Source organism: Microchirus variegatus (genome assembly GCF_963457635.1).
Source record: "Microchirus variegatus genome assembly, chromosome: 5".
Lineage (NCBI taxonomy): Eukaryota > Metazoa > Chordata > Actinopteri > Pleuronectiformes > Soleidae > Microchirus > Microchirus variegatus.
In genome coordinates, this window is record NC_139806.1 from 19,039,016 (window position 1) to 19,057,856 (window position 18,841).

The 18,841-nt window shown below is 40.3% G+C and overlaps 1 protein-coding gene across 1 annotated transcript in view; it reads right to left on the reverse strand.

Annotated features, from left to right (window-relative positions):
- The window catches only part of cacna1eb (calcium channel, voltage-dependent, R type, alpha 1E subunit b), a gene marked incomplete at both ends in the record, with an annotated part of 53,104 nt that overhangs the window by 5,309 nt on the left and 28,954 nt on the right, over window positions 1-18,841 (reverse strand). Inside the window, 29 exons of the mRNA XM_083889776.1 lie at window positions 200-327; window positions 410-584; window positions 693-784; window positions 1,268-1,333; window positions 1,428-1,550; window positions 1,806-1,886; window positions 2,001-2,111; window positions 3,895-4,059; window positions 4,177-4,378; window positions 5,031-5,168; window positions 5,942-6,102; window positions 6,178-6,274; window positions 6,810-6,821; window positions 7,277-7,383; window positions 7,500-7,559; window positions 8,910-9,039; window positions 9,139-9,310; window positions 9,550-9,830; window positions 10,676-11,434; window positions 14,091-14,158; window positions 14,306-14,373; window positions 14,988-15,105; window positions 15,514-15,583; window positions 16,269-16,400; window positions 16,658-16,770; window positions 17,223-17,335; window positions 17,456-17,665; window positions 17,776-17,844; window positions 18,742-18,795. Of these exons, the coding sequence (XP_083745902.1) occupies window positions 200-327; window positions 410-584; window positions 693-784; window positions 1,268-1,333; window positions 1,428-1,550; window positions 1,806-1,886; window positions 2,001-2,111; window positions 3,895-4,059; window positions 4,177-4,378; window positions 5,031-5,168; window positions 5,942-6,102; window positions 6,178-6,274; window positions 6,810-6,821; window positions 7,277-7,383; window positions 7,500-7,559; window positions 8,910-9,039; window positions 9,139-9,310; window positions 9,550-9,830; window positions 10,676-11,434; window positions 14,091-14,158; window positions 14,306-14,373; window positions 14,988-15,105; window positions 15,514-15,583; window positions 16,269-16,400; window positions 16,658-16,770; window positions 17,223-17,335; window positions 17,456-17,665; window positions 17,776-17,844; window positions 18,742-18,795 (4,075 nt within the window). The remainder of the gene's footprint in view (window positions 1-199; window positions 328-409; window positions 585-692; window positions 785-1,267; window positions 1,334-1,427; window positions 1,551-1,805; window positions 1,887-2,000; window positions 2,112-3,894; window positions 4,060-4,176; window positions 4,379-5,030; window positions 5,169-5,941; window positions 6,103-6,177; window positions 6,275-6,809; window positions 6,822-7,276; window positions 7,384-7,499; window positions 7,560-8,909; window positions 9,040-9,138; window positions 9,311-9,549; window positions 9,831-10,675; window positions 11,435-14,090; window positions 14,159-14,305; window positions 14,374-14,987; window positions 15,106-15,513; window positions 15,584-16,268; window positions 16,401-16,657; window positions 16,771-17,222; window positions 17,336-17,455; window positions 17,666-17,775; window positions 17,845-18,741; window positions 18,796-18,841) is intronic.

An 18,841-nucleotide genomic window follows, 5' to 3' on the forward strand; every position in this document is an offset into this window, starting at 1 on the left:
AATAAATAAAAAGAAAATATATATATTATATATATATATATATTTTTTACTGCAATAAATATAATTATTGCAATATAAATCAATATGCCCACTGTATATGCTCACTGCTACATAACATTTCACACCCTTTGGCTGCCCTCTGCTGGAAAGTAGTGGAACAATAGCCTGAATGTGAGAAAATGCAGCAGTAATGTCTCACCATGCCAAACGATCATACTCCCCCCAGATACGGACAAACTCGTCCAGGTGATGGGGACCAAGGATTGAAGAGTCTCGGGTCAGGTACTCAAAGTTATCCATAATCACAGCCACAAACAGATTTAGCATCTAAAGCGGAACATCAAAATTAGAAGAGGAAAGTAGTAGGAGTGAACAGGAATATAATTCCGGATTTTGTTTGAGCCCTGACCAGGAACGAGCTGAAGAAGATGAAGGAGACGAAGTAGCAGTAAGCAAAGTCAGTCCCGCAGCCTCCCTCGTGGTCAGGAGACATGGTGAGGGGTGCGATGGAGGGGTCGGGTTCACACTCCTGACCTGACAGACAGGAGAGCATGATCTCCTGCCAGGACTCTCCTGTCGCACTCCTGGTGGTTTCAACGCAAGCATAAACAGCAACAGCGACAAAAGAGTATGATGAACGTTAACTCAGATTTATCATGAGATAATGTGAAGATGTTTTTTGATAAGCTCACCTGAACAGAAGCATGAGTGCACCGGAAAATGTCCTAAAATTGTTGTGCTGATTGATGTGACTCTCATCATTCAGCTTGATGTTTCCAAACACCTGCAGAATACAAGTTAGTTGTAGTAAAACATAAATATATACATAAAAAGTGAACACTTGAATGCTAAATTATTTCATTCATCCATGAATACAACTAAGTGAAGACATTTCAGTGAGAGGTTTTTCAATTGTATTGTTCCTGCGAGTGACAAACCTGTAACATTGGTGTACAGATTTAAATTATTATTATGCAAAAAAAAAACAAAAAAACATAAATATCTTCAAGAACGCAAAAAATAAACATAAACATAAACCACTCACGATTAGTAGTCCATCTAATACAACAATAGTGAGGACAAGGAACTGAACAAACAAGCTCACTGAAAAATCAAAAACTGTATTTAAGTTTGCAAGCACATCAGATAATTGTTTCAGAAACGTAGTCTTACCACAGTAAAAATCTCAAAACATAGCAGTCTTTTACACTACATTATTATTATTTCTAATATGAATAATTTAATATGATTATTAATGAAAGGATACCTGCATTCCAATAATAGCATATATGAAGAAAAGCATAGCAATAAGGAGACACACATAGGGAAGAGCCTGTGGCAGAAGAGACAACAAAGATAGGAGGTTAAAAACCGCTATTAGGACAGGAACTTACTTTATTTTTCAAATAAATAATAATGTGTCTGACCTTAAACGATTGCACAAAGGTCCAGAGCAGAATACGGATGGTGTAACCCTGTCTCAGCAGCTTGATCAACCTGGCTGCTCGGAAAAGCTTCAGGAAACTCATGTTGATGTTGGTGTTCACTGACTGAGAGAGAGACACACACAAATGGTTGTTGGAGAGAGAGTGGCAGACAGAAGGGAGAGACAGGACTTGAAACACAGATGGCAAAATTCATCACAACACGACTTAAGATGTTTTCTGGAGGAAGGGATCGTAACACTCGAGGGGAACTCGCAAAGCAAGAATGGCGCGTTTAGAGCGTGCCGTTTAGAGAGTTGTTTTTGTTTTTTCACTGGCTGCAACAATGTGAAAACCGACGCTGCCTTGGCAGTAAGTTACCTGCAAATCCACGATTATCTCAGTGATGCTGCCAAGGACGGTGATGAAATCGAAAATATTCCAAGTATCTCGAAAGTAGTTCTGCAGGAAAGAACACAGGGAAGAAAAACCTCCTTATTTGTTCACGTGGAGCTGATTTAATTTCTCATTTTTTCATTTTGACTGTTTGTGTATTTTTTTAATCAAAATACTCACCACCAATCCAAACGCCATAATTTTAAGTATACACTCCATAGAGAAGAGGACGGTGAACGCTGTGTTCAGGTGTTTCAGGACTGTGTCGTATGCTGTTGGTGCTGAATGATACTGAAAGAAAAACAAATTCATCTGTTATGTTTTGCTATGATATCTTCACCAAGATACAGCAAATATGATTTTTGTTATTTGCCCATCAACTATTATTTCATCATATATTACTTTTGACTATTTTCCACAGAATACCTCGAGTTCATAGAACCGTAAATTGTTTGCTTCACTCCATTTCATTTTGATATGAAAACACTACTGCAGAGACCAATTGAAAATGGTTCTTTGTCTTTTTATATCTTTTAATTATTGTCCTGCGGTGCAGAAACATCGAGTAACGACTCTCCTGCAAAGTTTTGTCTTGTTTGAAGTTTCGCCGACGAAATGCGTGGTCTTTGCTGTCAGGTCTGGTGTCAATCAAACACCGAAGACAACTATAAATAAAGGAGAGCGCTGTGACAAGGATTGTCTGCTTGTTTTTTTCTCTGAAAATAGTTAATTTTCATGTCTAATGACTCATACGTGGTGGTTCATCAACAATTATATTTGAACATGCCTATAATAAACCCATAGTAAGCAAATTAAGTGCTGAGATCTCAGAGTGTCATGGCAATCGGATCAGGTTATTAACAAGCTGACTAATAACCTGATCCGATTTAAACCTCAAAACAAATGCACCCAAAAACTCATTCCTAATCCTTCACTGCACTGAAAAACAAACTGTGAGCATGTACAACAAGAACAATAGGTCAAACATCTTCGCTAATCATTTAACTAATGTGTTTAACTTAAATAGGACATTTTTATAACCTGAATTATCCCATGAGACTTCTTTTTTTTTATTTTGCCATATTCCTACCTCTTTGAAGGAATGCAACAATACAACAAAGAGCTTGTTGAAAAGCAGCAGCATTGATAAAAGCTCATCAGCAGTTACCCCACAAGGGGTTATAAACAGTGCATGTCAATGAAAGCCAGACAAGATGGCAGACAAGAAAATAAACAAAAGTAACTAGAAGAATAATGGTCATAAAAATATAGGTAATACAAGTTTAGACTGTAGGTGTTAGAAGATACTAACTGTCAATATAAAGGTCAGGATAAGAGTCAGGTAGATGATATAGAACTAAATAATGAATGAATGAATGAATGAATTAATTAATTAATAAAAAAAAGACAAAGTCACAAGAGGGCCACACGGTTGGTTAGCACTCATGCCTTTACAGCAAGAAGTTCGAGGCCCGGTCGCAGCAAGGACCTTTCTGCATGGAGTATGAATTCTCCCCGTGTGTGCGTGGGTTTTCTCCTGGGTCTCCGGCTTTCTCCCATAGTCCAGATACATGCAAAATGGGGATTAAGTAAATTGGACACTAAATTCTACCATAGGTGTGAGTGTGAGTGTTGTCTCTCTATGTGGCCCTGTGATGGACTGGCAAACTGTCCAGGGTGTACCTCGCATATCGCCCTATGTCACCCTGCGACCCTCATGTGGAGGATAATGTGGTAGAAAATGGATGGATGGATGGACAAAGTCAAAAGAATGTCAGTCTATATATAAATTGGTTGTAAGAGGCCATCAATTCTCCTAAGGCAGGCCATTCCAAAGTCGAGGGGCCCTGGCGGCCTGAGCCTCGACTTTGGAACAGTCAGGAGGGCCCTACCCGAAGATCTAACAGGGTGATGTGATGGTCAGACATCTAAAAAGTAAAACTCAATTTGAGGTACGAAGTTAGTCACATCTCAAGCATTTAGGCCAATAACAGTTGATCAGTTCATTGTCATCTGTGATTCGTCAGTGTTGGTGCTATAGGTTCAGCTCTACAGTAAAGACAATGTTCCTTACCTTCATCATGAGGACCACAGTGTTGAGGGCGATCATGACGAGCACTGTGTACTCAAACGAGGGCGATGCCACAAAGTGCCACAGTCTGTACTGGAAGGTTTGTCTGTTCTGGGGCATGAAGCGGGTCATCGGTTTGGCACTGGTGGCAAAGTCGATGCACGCCCTCTGATGGAGAGAAATTGAACCAAACAGACACACACACAGAGAGCTGCGGATGATCCACGATCTTTACTTGAATACACAAGACCGTATATAATTCATCTGTGTTTCACTGTGCCACACCTCGTTCTTCTCCAGACTGCACTCCTGAATCATCTTGTCGCCCTGCTCCTGGAAGGTGATGATGATCAGAGCCACGAAGATGTTGACAAAGAAGAACGGGAAGACCACAAAGTAAACTACGTAGAAAACGGACATCTCCATTCGATTCCCCCGGCTTGGCCCCATGTTCTCCTCTGTTACATCAGTTGAGTGCTGCAGGACCCTAGTAGTAGAAAAGACAGTTGGAAACTGTGGGAAAATGGGTCTTTCCAGGGATGTTTCCAGGTTCTTCCCAAAGCATTTCATCAAAAGCCAGTAAGGAATGGAAGGAATAGCTGAAACCCTATGAAGTCAGAGTGTGGGGAAAAACTCAGTAGTTATATATTGTGATTTATTTATTTCAGAATTGTGATATGACAGAAACAGTTGCCAATTCACCTCAAAATGGAAGGTCTGCTTATCAGAGTTATCTGTAATCCAGGGTTTTAAAAGACATTTTGCATTTTCCTTTGAAGCATTTTAATATGAAGGTTTTCCATTTGTGCTGTGTCTTGGCCAACCATTTTATTTTATTTTCTTACAGCACTAGCTCAGCGAACACTGAGAAAGCAAAGACCAAAAACACTTGGTGTGATTGTCTGATTGTGTACAAAAACAAAACATTCTGTTATGTACCACGGTCCCATTGAATTTAGATAAACATCAAACTGACTGACATGCAATGTTCATTGATTTTGGAATAAAGGACTTGTGGGTTATGATCTAGAACATTGCAATTATCAATACTTGACACCAAAGTATCATGATCAAAACCTAATCAAAGCATACTGTCCCACTTCTACTATGAAGAGTGTAAGTTTTTAAAGTACACTTACTGAGGCCACCCCTCTCCTGTTGAGACAGTGAAAAGTGTGAGCAGGGCCCAGCAGATGTTGTCGTAGTGAAACTCGTGCCTCTTCCACTCTCGCCTCTTCACCTCCTTTTTGTCTCTGCTGTAGTCGATGTAGTAGCCTCTGCAGGGAACAGAGCAGCACATTGGGCCATTGTTTCACTTTCACTCTCGGATTAAACCGTCAGTTTTAATGAAGAAGAATCTATTACATCTATTATTACAAGACATGTTCAGGCTACACTTTATACTTCTGGCTGTGGTTGACCAGGCTGTCTTCCAACTGTAAGGTCTGAGGTTTGTCACTAGGCTACCTGCCGATGTGTTCTTGGGCTTAAACTCAAACTCAAGCTAATCTTGACAACTGCAGCAGTACACTCTTAGAAATAAAAGTGCTAAGGAGAACCATATAAGGTTCTTCGGCATGTCCTTTTTGGCTCCAGGTCGAATCTTTATAAAAAGGTTCTACCTGGAGGGTACCTTTTGGAGGGTTACACAAAGAACCCTTTTAAAATCCTTTATCCTTTAAAAATAAGGGGTTTTAAAGGGTTCTCTGGATCATAATGGTTCTAACTGGAACCATTTGTGTTACCAAGAACCCTTGAAAACCCTTTCTGTACCACTGTTTTCTTGAAAACCCAAGAGCTGAGAACCTCAGCCCTTATAGAAGGACCCTTTTGGAACCCTTATTTTTTAAGAGTGTAGGGTGTGATGTTATGACAGATGTGTGATAGAAAAGTGCTGCATGAATGCCTGAAAGAGAGCCAAGCTGTAGTGTAAAGCACTTTGAGTGGTCATTCAAGACTACAAAAGAACTATATAAATACCATCCAAGTCTTTCTTTATTGACGTTATCAAGTTAAGCGTAAATTCTACAGCGAGGAAACATTCACTTACTGACATTCCTTCTCTGAATTCATGGAGCTGTCAGTGCAAAAGAAGAACTTCCCCTTAAAGAGCTGCACCGCAATGACGGCAAAGATGAACATGAAGAGCTGGTACACGATGAGGATGTTGAAGACGTTCTTCAGCGATGTGACAACACAGTCAAAGACAGCCTGCGAAGAAGAAACACAAGAAAATCAGATCCACGACTCAAACATCAGAATACTGGAGAGAGGCCGATGTCATACCTTGAGTTTAGGAAGTCTTTTGATTGTTTTGAGAGGTCGCAGGACTCTCAGAACTCTGAGGGACTTTATTGTCTTGATATCTCTGCCTTTGTTGTTCCTGTGAACATTGAAATACAGTCGTGAGGAGAATAGCGGAGGACACGCAGCAAAGACACGTTTAAAACGGTGCAAAGAAAAACACAGTGAAATAAAAGAGGAAAATATCAACAAAAAAGTGCATATGAAAAAACACACACAATGAAACACAGAACTGCACTGAACTGTATGGAGCCCAGCAGGGGTCGAAAGGTTTTTTCTTTCTCATACCTTTTATGCCTTTTCTTTACTTTATGGTTAGAGTGTTATTGTAGGTGAAACATAATGCAGCCAATTGACTCCATAACAATACAAAATATTCCTCATAAATAGGGGGGAAAATAATCAGGGAACTCGAGTTCATATAATGATACGAATGCTGTAAAGTTGCCTTTTACTGTTGAAATGTTATCAAAGAGTTCACCCATGATACCGGTCAGGCTCTGCAGTAGAACATAAAACATGTTAAGTACAAAAACACATGAAAATTAAAGAAATATGAAATATGGGAGAGGCGCACATGACAAGTTTACATTTAGTGTGACTGAAATGTTTACCCCATCACATTCCTGGGAGCACCAACAGTGACACAAATCCCAGGAACAACAGAGAAAAAAAGGTTGAGAGAGAGATCAGAGGATCACAGCTATATTCACAACAGAGAAATTAACATGTACAGTCCTGTACATTACAACGCACGCTTATAGTTCTCAGAAAGCTGTGAAAGACAACAGAAAAAAGAATCGACATCAGTCATGACACATTCCACCCATGTATAAAAATCCGCCTTCTCCTCTTGTTTCAGTGTGAACATAAGTCTGTGTTACACACACTGTACACAGCCAGGCACGGAGCTGCCTTCGCTGACAGAGAAGCAGACGGCCTTCGTGTTTGTTTAGCGGCTGCAATAAGTGCCTTTGAGTGAAGGTTGTTTATAACAATACCGTTTGCTCAGAAAGTGATTTACCGCAGTGAGTCAGTCATTAGTCATCAGCAGGCAGCACTGCACAGTACAGTGACTCACGTTAGAGCAAAGGCAATCAGAGCTCCCACCACCACGATGAAGTCCAGTATGTTCCACATGTCTCGGAAATAAGAGCCGTCGTGAAGAATGAGACCCTGGTCGATCATCTGGAGGACAAACACGCCCGCGTTCAAGGACATGCAAAGAGAACACGGGAAACCCCCCCCCCCCCACAATGGAGCAACATTTTTTCAGTGTGTCACAGGTGTTTTCATTGGCCTACCTTAATGATCATTTCGAAGGTGAACACTCCGGTGAAGACATAGTCAAAATAACGGAGGACCTGCAAAAAAGAAGAAAAAATCTAATTTAAAAAACAAAACAAAAAACAGTCCAATAAAAATAGACTAATTTTCAAACACATGCTCACCATATGTAATATGTAATATAGTTTTAACTTCTCTTATTAGCATACCAATCCATATATTTTTTCTCACATTATATGAACAGCTATTCATACAATATACATGGATGATCACTAGCAGGATATGGAGCACCTGCTGCAGCTGTTCCACTGCTGTATCAGTATTTTTCAGTTTCACTTATTCACGAAGAAAGTTAAAATAGGCTTTCTGCCCTGCCTTTTGCCCCATGTCAACAGGGACTGACTCTAGCTCAACCCACGACCCTCATGTGAAGGATAAAGTGGTAGAAGTTGGATGGATGGTTAGTTCATGCAGGACACTGTTGTCATACACCTCAGCTATAATCAGTCAGTCAGGCACACTCTCATCACCAAGGTGAAATAACACTCATTTCTTGCAACACCAATGCTGTCTTAACACTGCTGCCATTAGTAAATCTTTCTAGATCAGATTTTTTTTGTGTGTTTTCTTTTTAGAATCAAGAATAACCTTTCACAGGATGAATCTGTGCATTTATAAACAGTAAAGGTCAAAGCACAGCTCCATATAACCATCATTATGGGGCTGAAAAGATAAAAGAAAGACGCTGCAAGAATCTCAGCGATAAAAGTCATGTGTTTGATGCTGTAAAGAGTTACACTGTAATGCCAGGTTTTTTATACTGGGATTATTTACTTCATGAGTGACTTTCTTCTTTTCTCTCATTCATTCGTCGATTTTAGTCATGCGCTTCATCAACTTTACTCGTGACACTTTGCACAATACTGAGTGATAGAAATCTGTGCAGACAGAATTGCTGATTCCCTCCTTGTATGTGTGTGAAACTAAATGTGTCATGACACTTTGTTGCTGGCACAGTTTTACGTCGACTTCACATCGAACCTGTAAGAGTTGTGTGTGCCTTTATTTTCTTTCTTTCGTTATTCATTTTTTTAACAATGAATACATTTGTGGATTGTATTTTTCCATCAGATTTTAAGCTTTGCTTTATTGAGGACGAAGAGGAATTAGAGTTCAAACATACACACATTGTATAGAAAGGTTTTAGAAAGTTACAGAAATGTTTGGATGCAGCCTCCCACTAAAATAACGTCTGATATATTCAACCATCCAGTTAGTATAGCTCTGATAAACTTTATCCTAAAGGTTGTCCTCATGCTTCAAATGATGGTCAAGCAGCATCTGGAGGTCCCTCCACACACTATGACAGAAATGATTCACACCCATTTCATTCATTTTGCTTCTAGAGAGACATATCTGGATCTCACCTTGTTTCTGTCTGAGTTGGTGCACACAGGATCCTCAGCAGCCAGCGCAATGCTGCTCGCCACAATAACAAGCAGGATGGTCATCTCAAAGTAGCGCATAGTGACCACATAGTGGCAGATCCTTCTGATGCTGTGGACCAAAAGGGAGGATGTTGAATACTTGCTTGGTGAATGGCAGTAAAAAGAGGAAAAAGTAATATTTTTATCGTCTGGGATTTAATGGATTTACGGGTTGGACGCCTTGAAGATGAACATGCTGTCAGGGGCAACAGGTTTGGGAGGAATTGGAGGTTCCTCCTCCTCCTCCTCCTCCTCCTCCTCCTCCTCATCTGTCTCATCCTCATCATCCTCCTCCCTCCCTTTCTGCTCAGACCGGTAAGCCTGCAGCGCTTTACTGTTCACTGAAACAGAGACAGAGGTAGCAAAAGGAGAGATAAAAAACAATGTTTCAGCCACTAAGACAGAGAACAATGTGAGTCACCAGAACAATGGATGCATCAAAAAAAAAAGACAAGTGCATGTGTGGCACTCGGATGTCAGAAACACCCACACATAAGCGATGATAAAAAGCGACACAGACACTGTATCCCACTTCATGATGCACAGTAAAGACTGTGTTGGCAGTGGGATGTGAACACACCTGTCATCGGGGTGAGCTCCAGCAGCGGTTGTGCAGACATCTCGATGACAACGCTTCCCTCCAGGTTGGACTTACTGTGTTTGACGGAGACTGGGCAGTGTTCAGACTCCATGGCACTCACAGAATACTCAGTGGCTTCTAAGGCCGGCTCCACCGGGACGTTTTGACACAGGGGCTCGTACTGGTCTGTGTGTTTGCCTTCATCGTGCTCCGACCAGGTGCAGTCAAGAAGTGGCTCACACTGAGGAGGATCAGGGATGTCTGCGCCGGGAACAACAGCTCTGACAAAGGGAAGAAAACAAAAACATTGACTTTAGAAACTACTGCAGCACGGAGCAGTGGTGGTATTCTGAATTGTAGTACATTTTTATGATATTTGTTGTATTATAAGACTTTATTTATCTTTTTCAGCAGTAATCAATAATATAATAATCAATAAACAACACAGATTGACAGACACATACAAATAGGATGCAGATAAACGATGCAGACAAATCACAATTCACATATTTTATTTCTTTAAAGGGCTGTATTCTTATTATTGCTTTATTTCTTTAAAGTAAGTACAAAGGACAATCTGAGTGTGTTCATGCTCTTTTTGCAGAGACTACACCTCTGTCTTGAAGGGAGCACATAGAGCTCATCATGCTGCAAATGCTGAGGGTCAGAATCAAAAGAGTACTTTTTGAGATGGCTCTTGCTTCATACAAGATTTGTGGGTTAACAACCAGTGATTCCACAGGACAGTTTGTTCAATTTGTTCTAGTTTTTGAGACCAGTGCCAACTCAGCAAAGCATGACAAAAAAAGGTTTAATATTGCTGCCATGTGGCAGTGTATTTGACAAAGGTGAAAGCAAAGGCAGCTTAATTACTGAAGTAATGAGGATTTTTTTGTCTCAGTCTCCTCCCTTGGAGACATATTATAATGGGATTTCTTCACAGCCAGTTTAGAGAGCGTGTAGAGGACATGTGAGCAATGTTTTGAGGTAGAAAGAAAAACTATCTATTTGTGGAATAAATGATAAATAGAGAAATTATACATTTTAAGTGAAGACTGTAGACTGAGTTCATGCAGAAGTGGGGTGCCTTTTAAAGCCTCTAAACCGATAAATACACAAGCCTTACCTTCTGCATTCTTCTCCAACTTCTGCATATGGATTGACGATGCACGTTTCCATGTCGTCTTGGACGGACCCTCCTTCCACCTCTGCTTTCACTCTTTCCTCTCTTTCATCCCTCTCATCCAGTATCTTCCTCTCCTGGCTGAACGAGCGTGTCACTTGTGGCACCTCATGGGGCGATTGAGCACAGTCCAGACTCTTGACCTCAGTGCGAGCCTCGCGGTGCCGGTGGCGCCTGTGTCGGGCCCCTTCCTCCGGGCCCTGATTGGGTCTGAACTTGCGGGCCATCCTGTGCCTGCCCCCACCTGTAGTCCGGTGGTTAGCTCCTCCAGTTTTCTCCTCATTCAGGTTTACCAGCGGCTCAGCCGCAGGAGGCTCAGGGATGGGGATGGAGATGGACATTGGGGGTTCAGGGAGAGGCATCCCAACCGACATGGGAGACTCAGGTAAGTGACCTGGACTCACCTCTGATGAAATGGCAGGTACATGGGCGTTAGTGGGAGTTTCAGCAGTGTCCTCTGTAGGGCTGGCAAACAGCTCCTCTCTGCTCGCCATCTGGCGGCGTTTGCGTAGCTGGTTGGCTCTCTGCTCCCACACTGACATGTTAACTTTTCTCCTCCTCTCACGGCGGTTGGCGAAGGCGTTTGAGCCTTTGAGAGGCTGTTCGTCTGCGGCTACCGGCACAATCTCTGGTTCATCTGGGAAATTTGGACGACCTCTGTGTATCGCCCGTTTCCTGTATAGGTAGGGTCTTCTTCGCCCACTAAGAAGCACAGTATAATTATAACACATCACTATCAGGCCAACAGTTAAGGAATTTTTGACAAGAAACATCACAACTAGCATGTGCATTCAGCATACCAGTTATATCAAAAACATAAAAGAAACACATAAAATAAAAGCTCAAAGAAAAGGACAGGCCTTTTCTGTGATTTTATAGTTTTACTTAAGTAACACAAAGATCCCATGGAAAAAAAACAAGTTTAAAAAATACAAATGCATCAAAAAAACTCAAAAATCTATTGGAATACCTGAGGGGTAAAGGGCAGATCAAAAGGAAAAAACAAAACCCACAAGTACCAAAGAGGGAAATGTGCAGGATTAAAGAAGAAATAGTGTAATATCTAAAAAAAAGAAAAAGAAAAAATAAGCTCAATAATTGAGTAGGAAAACTCAAGAAAAATTGTATGTGACAAAGATTCATACAATCATACTTACTGGTATTCAGATTCTTTTGATGTCCATGTAATCAATGAGTGATTATTTGAAAACAAGACATTAGTGTTTTACACCATAGACAAAACATTTGTGGTGACACAGAACAAAATACTGGTTTTGAGGGTTTGAAATCTTTGAGGTTTTTTTTTGTGTAAATGTGTGATTTGAAGGTCCAGTGTATATGAGTGAATAACATCTGAAGGTGGAACTGCAAAGTGCAACAAAGGAGGACCTTGGTTTGGTCTAGGCATATATGAGGGCACAGACTTACAAACGATGAAGCCAAATGTACAAAGACAAGGCTTCTTTTTTTTTTTAAGGGAATTCACACTTAATACAAACATCCTTATGTATGTGTATAATCCCTTTAAAAATAAAGTGTATTTGGTATTTTGTATGCAGAATATTCAATAACTCCTACTGGACACACTGAACCTTTAACGACCACTACAGCCTTCAATGTTGACTATTTCTAATCAATTCTTACATGGTGTCCTTGAACACAACATTTTGGTCCGTGTCACATAACAGGCATAAAACAAGACAACGTGATGAGACCATCAAAACACTGTAATGCACGTTAATATCAGCACCTCGATAGCTGCGACACATACAAGACTAACATTCAAATATGTCACGGACGAATGATACATTCAGAGTCAACAAAGAGGGTAAAAATTCACAATAACTTTATGTTTTTAGGGAGTGTGAAGAACCTGCTATCACGGATTTCTCGATTCCTGTTTTCAGTTATATCACTGGTTCATCCATTCATCGTCTACCACTTTATCACCCACATGAGGGTCGCCTATAAAGGCGGGGTGCGCCCTGGACATCTTTAATCAAATTGCAGAGACTTAAACCAATTTGAACAACAGGTAATGCCTCACAGTTGAAAAGCCAGGGCAACATTTTGTTACAAAAATGAATCCTTATTAATAATTTTCATGATAATGAGAATTGAAATTAACACTAATTTGCGGTGGAAGTGCAGGTATGTTTGAAGAAAGGAAATCATTTGCACATCACCTCCTTTTTTCTGAAGGTGCAAGGCCAACAGAATACAAATACATAAGCTACAGGAACTACACTCTTATTCCACGCCACAGAAACTCAATAGAGGCCAATGAAACGTAGGTGTGTGGACTCTGCCTCCTTTTGTACGTCAGTACAACGATGGACAGGAAGGAGCAGGAAGGCCTCTAATGTGTAGTGAGTCCCAACAATGATAAAAAGAAAATCCTGCTGTTAATTTTAACATAAGTTTGATGAGGGGAAAAAAAAAAGCGAATAAAAAACACCATGGCGATTAATTGCAAGCTTCAAGTCTCTGCAAGTTGTTTTTCACACAAATAAGTGGCCACCTGGAGAGCAGGAACAGCACATTCACAGGTCTATTAATGAACATTTTGTGGAAAAATAATATAGAAAATACAGTCATGCAAAAATAATGAATTAATTCCTTCAAAAAGGGGCAGGTCAGTCACTTCAGGCCACTAATGCTCCCGGTGTCACAGTATTGCAAAAGCTCAGTGCTAATCAGACAAAGTAGGGAGGCTTCACTAAAATCTGACACACTCCAAAGTGTGCTTCCTCCCAGCAGAGTGACACACTGAGCTCCCAACTGTTCCCAATATCCTCTGAAAAATGCCTCCTCCTCCTCCCCCTGACTATCTGGATCATTAGACCTATGGGAAGGCCACCAGGTCAATAAGAGGAGCAGGAAAGTTATTAACAAAAGAGGCTACTCCATTCCAGTCATATAGGTCAAGGCAGTTACAGAAGAAGTCCGTAACAGGTCATGCTTTTCAATCAAGCACATTAAACACACATTCATCACTGTGTCGTGTCATCAATGCCTTAGACATGCTGTTCTGTCTTTTTTTTTTTTGCATTCACCATGCAGCTGAGGAAACATAAGCATAAAGTCTGCTTCACTGATTCATAGAGTCCACAATCAATTCAGTCTATAGGCTCAGTGGTATCTCCTCTCCATAACAGAGGATTCAGGATCACCATCAGTTTTTATCACAGCATAAGTACATCTTAGTTTGACTGCACTACATAAAAAACTCATCAGTCCAAATCAAATGAACTATTTGTTGAAGAGGAAAGCGTCTACTCTTGACTACTAAGATTTACTTATGTGTTGTGAAACCTCGGGGGTTATCGCTTGTTTAAACTATCCACTAATAACTTACTCTGAGATCAAGCCGTCTCTGCCTCTGGAATATCTCTGGTTGAAGAACTCCTCTTCCTCTTCTTCATCCTGAGACAGACAAAGGCAAATGTATGATTCTATACAGTATAGGTTCAGTTTGCCTGTCATAAGTAGTGCCGTGCAAAGGTCTTTAAAGTCTAGGGAAATGATGATGATTTTAAATCTGAATCAGTGAGAATTTCAAATGTTGCAAACCTTTGTCAGTTCCTGTGCGTTGGCCAGATTATCCACAGCGATGGCCAAGAAGACATTTAGCAGTGTGTCTGACAGGAAGGCAGTTAAGAACACAAACACACACTCACACATACAGATATGTAGCTTTTACTCTCTTAATGGATAAACTTTATTGATAAAGCTTTAGAGAAGAAATAGTTTTTTATGGGCTTTTGAATAATATTTAAAGCTCTTGTACATTATTATAGTGATCGATATTAGCTATACAATAATAGTATTTCTTTTTTACACCAATTTCACGACCCGAGGCATGCAGACACAGTATTCTTGAGCGAAAGAGATGTGCACATCATTGTGTTAATGCCTTTTGTCCGTACCTTTGCATATCTTATATCCTGGTACCTGTAATGGATGTTTTAAATGTTTGTACTGACTTTTGTTAGTATGCGTACATAATGCATGGATCAATGTGTCACGTAAATAGTGCGTAGTTCAATGTTTTTGAATGGTCCCACATTCTTCCTTGTACAGAGATGTACACAATAAAATTTGGTTTAATTTGTTGAGAAACTGGCAAAAGGTGTCTATATCTTTTTCTTTTAGAGATAAATTCAGTAGCATATTTATTTAGACACCATGCAAACATGTCAAGATGCTAGATCAGCGCTCTGCAATCACATGTGAAAGGGCTTAACAAGGATACAGTTTCCAAACAGTGTGAGGACAATGAAGTAGATGGACGACCACATGCCATACTGCACACCTCCCTGTGAGCGAATCCCGTTGTACATGACCTCGTTCCAGTCCTCACCTGTCAGAATCTGAAGGAAAATGCACATGACAAGCAATAATTAAATATGAATAATTATATTGCTCATATTAGACCCAAGGCAACACTGGCTTAAAAGATATAATCTCTATCTACAAATCTGATGAAGATATGCTTTTAAAAATGGCAGCAAGATGTATAATTACTATGTGTGCTGATCAAAACACTCTTTCACAGTGCAGTTGGTTTTGTAGCAGATCTGATGTGGGTTTGTTCACGTTTCACTTGTCTGATATTCATGTGTGCATATGTGAGCATGAATGTGTGGGATGATAGCGGAGGCAGGGGGTGGAGAGCGAGTTAGCAGAGTTGTTTAATCCGCGCCTGGGGTGAGAAATATCCCAGGGTGCAATGTGTCATGGAGGAGCAGACAGAATGAGGGGATCTGTGGGAGCCAAACCTGAAACACTGTCATGATGGCAGCTGGAAACGTATCAAAATTGGTGGGAGTGTATTCTTCAAAGATGAACCTAGAGGGGAGGCACATAGAAAACAGGGTCAGGTGTGACCAAGGAAGAACAGGAGATGGAGAAGAAGGAGGAGGAGGAGGAGGAGGAGGCCATGCTATTTTTATGTCATTTCCTCTCAGTTTTAGCAAATAATCCATTGAAGAAACTGCTGCACAGTTTACAGGGTGCAGATACAATTTCTACTGAACAAATCCATCTTCTGTAAAGCGTATTCGATGTCTTCCTCTTGTGCTCCTCCTGTACTTGAATGATGACCACTGAGGGAAAACTTGCATTGCCATACACCAATGACACCCGGCTTTATGTACAAAAATGGGAATGGGAATCATTTTCACCCCATATAGCACCAGCACTAATAGCATGAACAATCGTCTAATGAAAGACGTCTGCGTTAATCGTAAGTGTAATTCTCACATTTTTTGTTAGATTTTTCGTTCATATTGTGCTTTATCCATTGGAGGCTAACCTAGATTAGGTCATTTATTTCTACTGCAGATTTAGAAAAGCTCACCAAGGCTTTTATTGCTTCAAGATACTTTATTGTGGGGTCAGAGAAAGACTGATGTTATATATAGTCCTTGGTCTCTTTACTGGTCTCCTGTGAGTTCATTGAACCCCTTTATTACAAATATTTACTCTTAAAGACTCAAAGGGGAGGATTTTGACATCGTAAATCTTCTCTTACCTTCCTCCAAAAAGCTGCATCCCCAGTAGAGCAAACACCACAGTGAAGAGGAAAAGAAGAAACAGCAGGCTGATGATGGACTTCATGGAACTCATGAGAGACACAACCAAGTTCCTGAGGGAGGCCCAGTACCTGACAGAAAAATAAAAGACATGGCCTGCTTTTTGTGTCTTTTTCACCAATTATCTACAAAAAAAAACCACACAGTCTTAAAGGTCCCATATTATACCCTAATTCTCCAAGTTAACCTAGTTCCCTAATGAACATATCTGTGAGATGCTTTGGTCAAAATATCATAAGAATGAAGCACCACAGCAGTTCAATCACCCTGCCAAAACAGTTGATTTTGCATAATATGGGACCTATAAAGTTCAAATTGTCACACTTACTTTGTGATCTTAAAAATCCTCAGAAGTCTCAGAGCCCGAAGAACACTGATCCCAAACGACATGCCAGGTCTGAAGAAACCCCAAACCACCTCAAAGATGCTGCCAACAATAACCTGAAAAACATATGAGATAAGATATCAGATATAATGAATGTACTGGTGGATGTGACCTTGTGGCCAAATTAAAAGGACTACACCACCATCTCATTAACACTGGCTGGAGGATATATTGTTACACCTTGAGCAAAACCACTCAGCTAGAACATTTTTTAAACACCTGACATCACGTTTTAAGTGAACTCAACCCCATTTCATGTGTTAAGCCCTAATTTTTCGCTTTCTTTTGTTGAACTGCCCTTAATTTTCCCTAACTGTAGGACTAAAATCTTTTTATTCTTCACCAATTCAAACAGCATTGAGAGATGATAGAGGCAAAGACTTTACTTTGTTAAAATGTAGTTAGAGAAGAAGAGAAATAATTCTATGATATGTCAGAAATCCTCAGTTTATTAGCACATTTTTTTTTCTTTTTGATATTAACTAGTTTGAGAGATTGAGGACCTCACCCCGCAGTCGAAGCAGTTGAAAGACGAATGAAAGTAGAGCCGGAAACCCAGACCATACATTTTCAAAAACATCTCAGCCAAGAACAGCCCCAGGAAAACAAACTCTGCATAGTCTGGTGGTTATAAAGCAAAAAAAAAGAAAGAAAAGGAGAATGAGGCAGGAGTGCAATTTATCAGACATGACATTTTAGCATCAAACCACAGAGAACAAACTAAGAAACGTGAAAACCCACAGAGGAAGATGGTCAGCCAGTCGGGCTGGTTGTGGTGGACGATGGCCACACAGATGGTGTTCAGAGCCACCAGACTGAGCACCATCAGGTAGAAAGTATCCGTCTTCACCATGCGGCGGATGGAGATGCGCAACATGCGCTCTTTGCGACGCAGGTAGGCAGCAGGACCGCGCCGGCCGCTGCGGAAGTTCATCCTCGATCGCGACATGTCTGAGCAAAGAGGAAGGTAATAAGATTTGGTCAAACAAAGGTGGAATATACAATAAAGTTTCAAGATCTCAGAGAAAGGTAAATCATTTAAGATCGATAATACAACTCACTGTCTATATACTTGTCATCCCCGGGTGCTCCTCTTCTTGCACCAGTCTTCTTACTCCCTCTCTTTAAAACTAATAAATGATGAGCAAAAGTTAAGTTTCAAAAGAATATACAGTATCTGCAAGTATACATACAAAAAAAATGACATTAACAGATGCATATGTAATGGAAAATTGGCTTTACCTTTTATAATGTGTGCTTAGATTCAGACACTATCTCTTTTTTGATATCAGCGCTACACAATCCGGATTCCTTTCTTCAAGGAAAGATAAACACACCCTTCGTCTCATAGGACTATAATAGAACAATGTCTCTGCACAGACTCTTTGTCATTCTCTCCTACAGATTGCATGCGTGCGTTCTGTGTGACAGTTAGTCCTATTTACAAAGATTAAACTCACGCAAGACAAAGAATTTCCATAACACATTGATAAATACAGCTGTCTTAGAAGAGGTCTCATTTACAGATAATTGGCCAAGTTATTGTAAGACTTATTAGTTAGCATTTATTAGCTATTATTATTGTTCACAATAGTTTATTCTGTATTGCCTTCTTAAAACATGATCTGAATCATGTCTTTAAGTACTGTATACACTGCATGCACGTGACTGTACATTTAAGGGCATTAGAGCTATCCATTAGTGTCTTTATAGAGACACAAGTTCACCATGGTCACTTACCTACAGGCTTTTTATGTTTGTGTGTTTTTTGGTCTGTTTCACCATTGAGACTCAATAATATGACATTGATATACCATACGCTTAAGCATTGTTGCCATGGATACCTTCAGTCCAATATATCCTATTGTGCACAACGATTCATTGACGAGACATTTTGTCGGATTAAAACGTTATTAGATGTGTGTGTATTTTCTGTGGTACAACCTCTAAGAGAAGAATTTTACAGTTATAAATAGCAGTGTTACAGATACAGGTGTTAGTTGTAGGTGTGAAGGTGTGAAACTCACCATCCAATGGTGATCTCCCTGAATTTTTATTCTCCTCTGCAAGCATCACCTCCTCTGTAATGAAATGGAACTAGAAGTTACTGTATACACAGGCTTATAC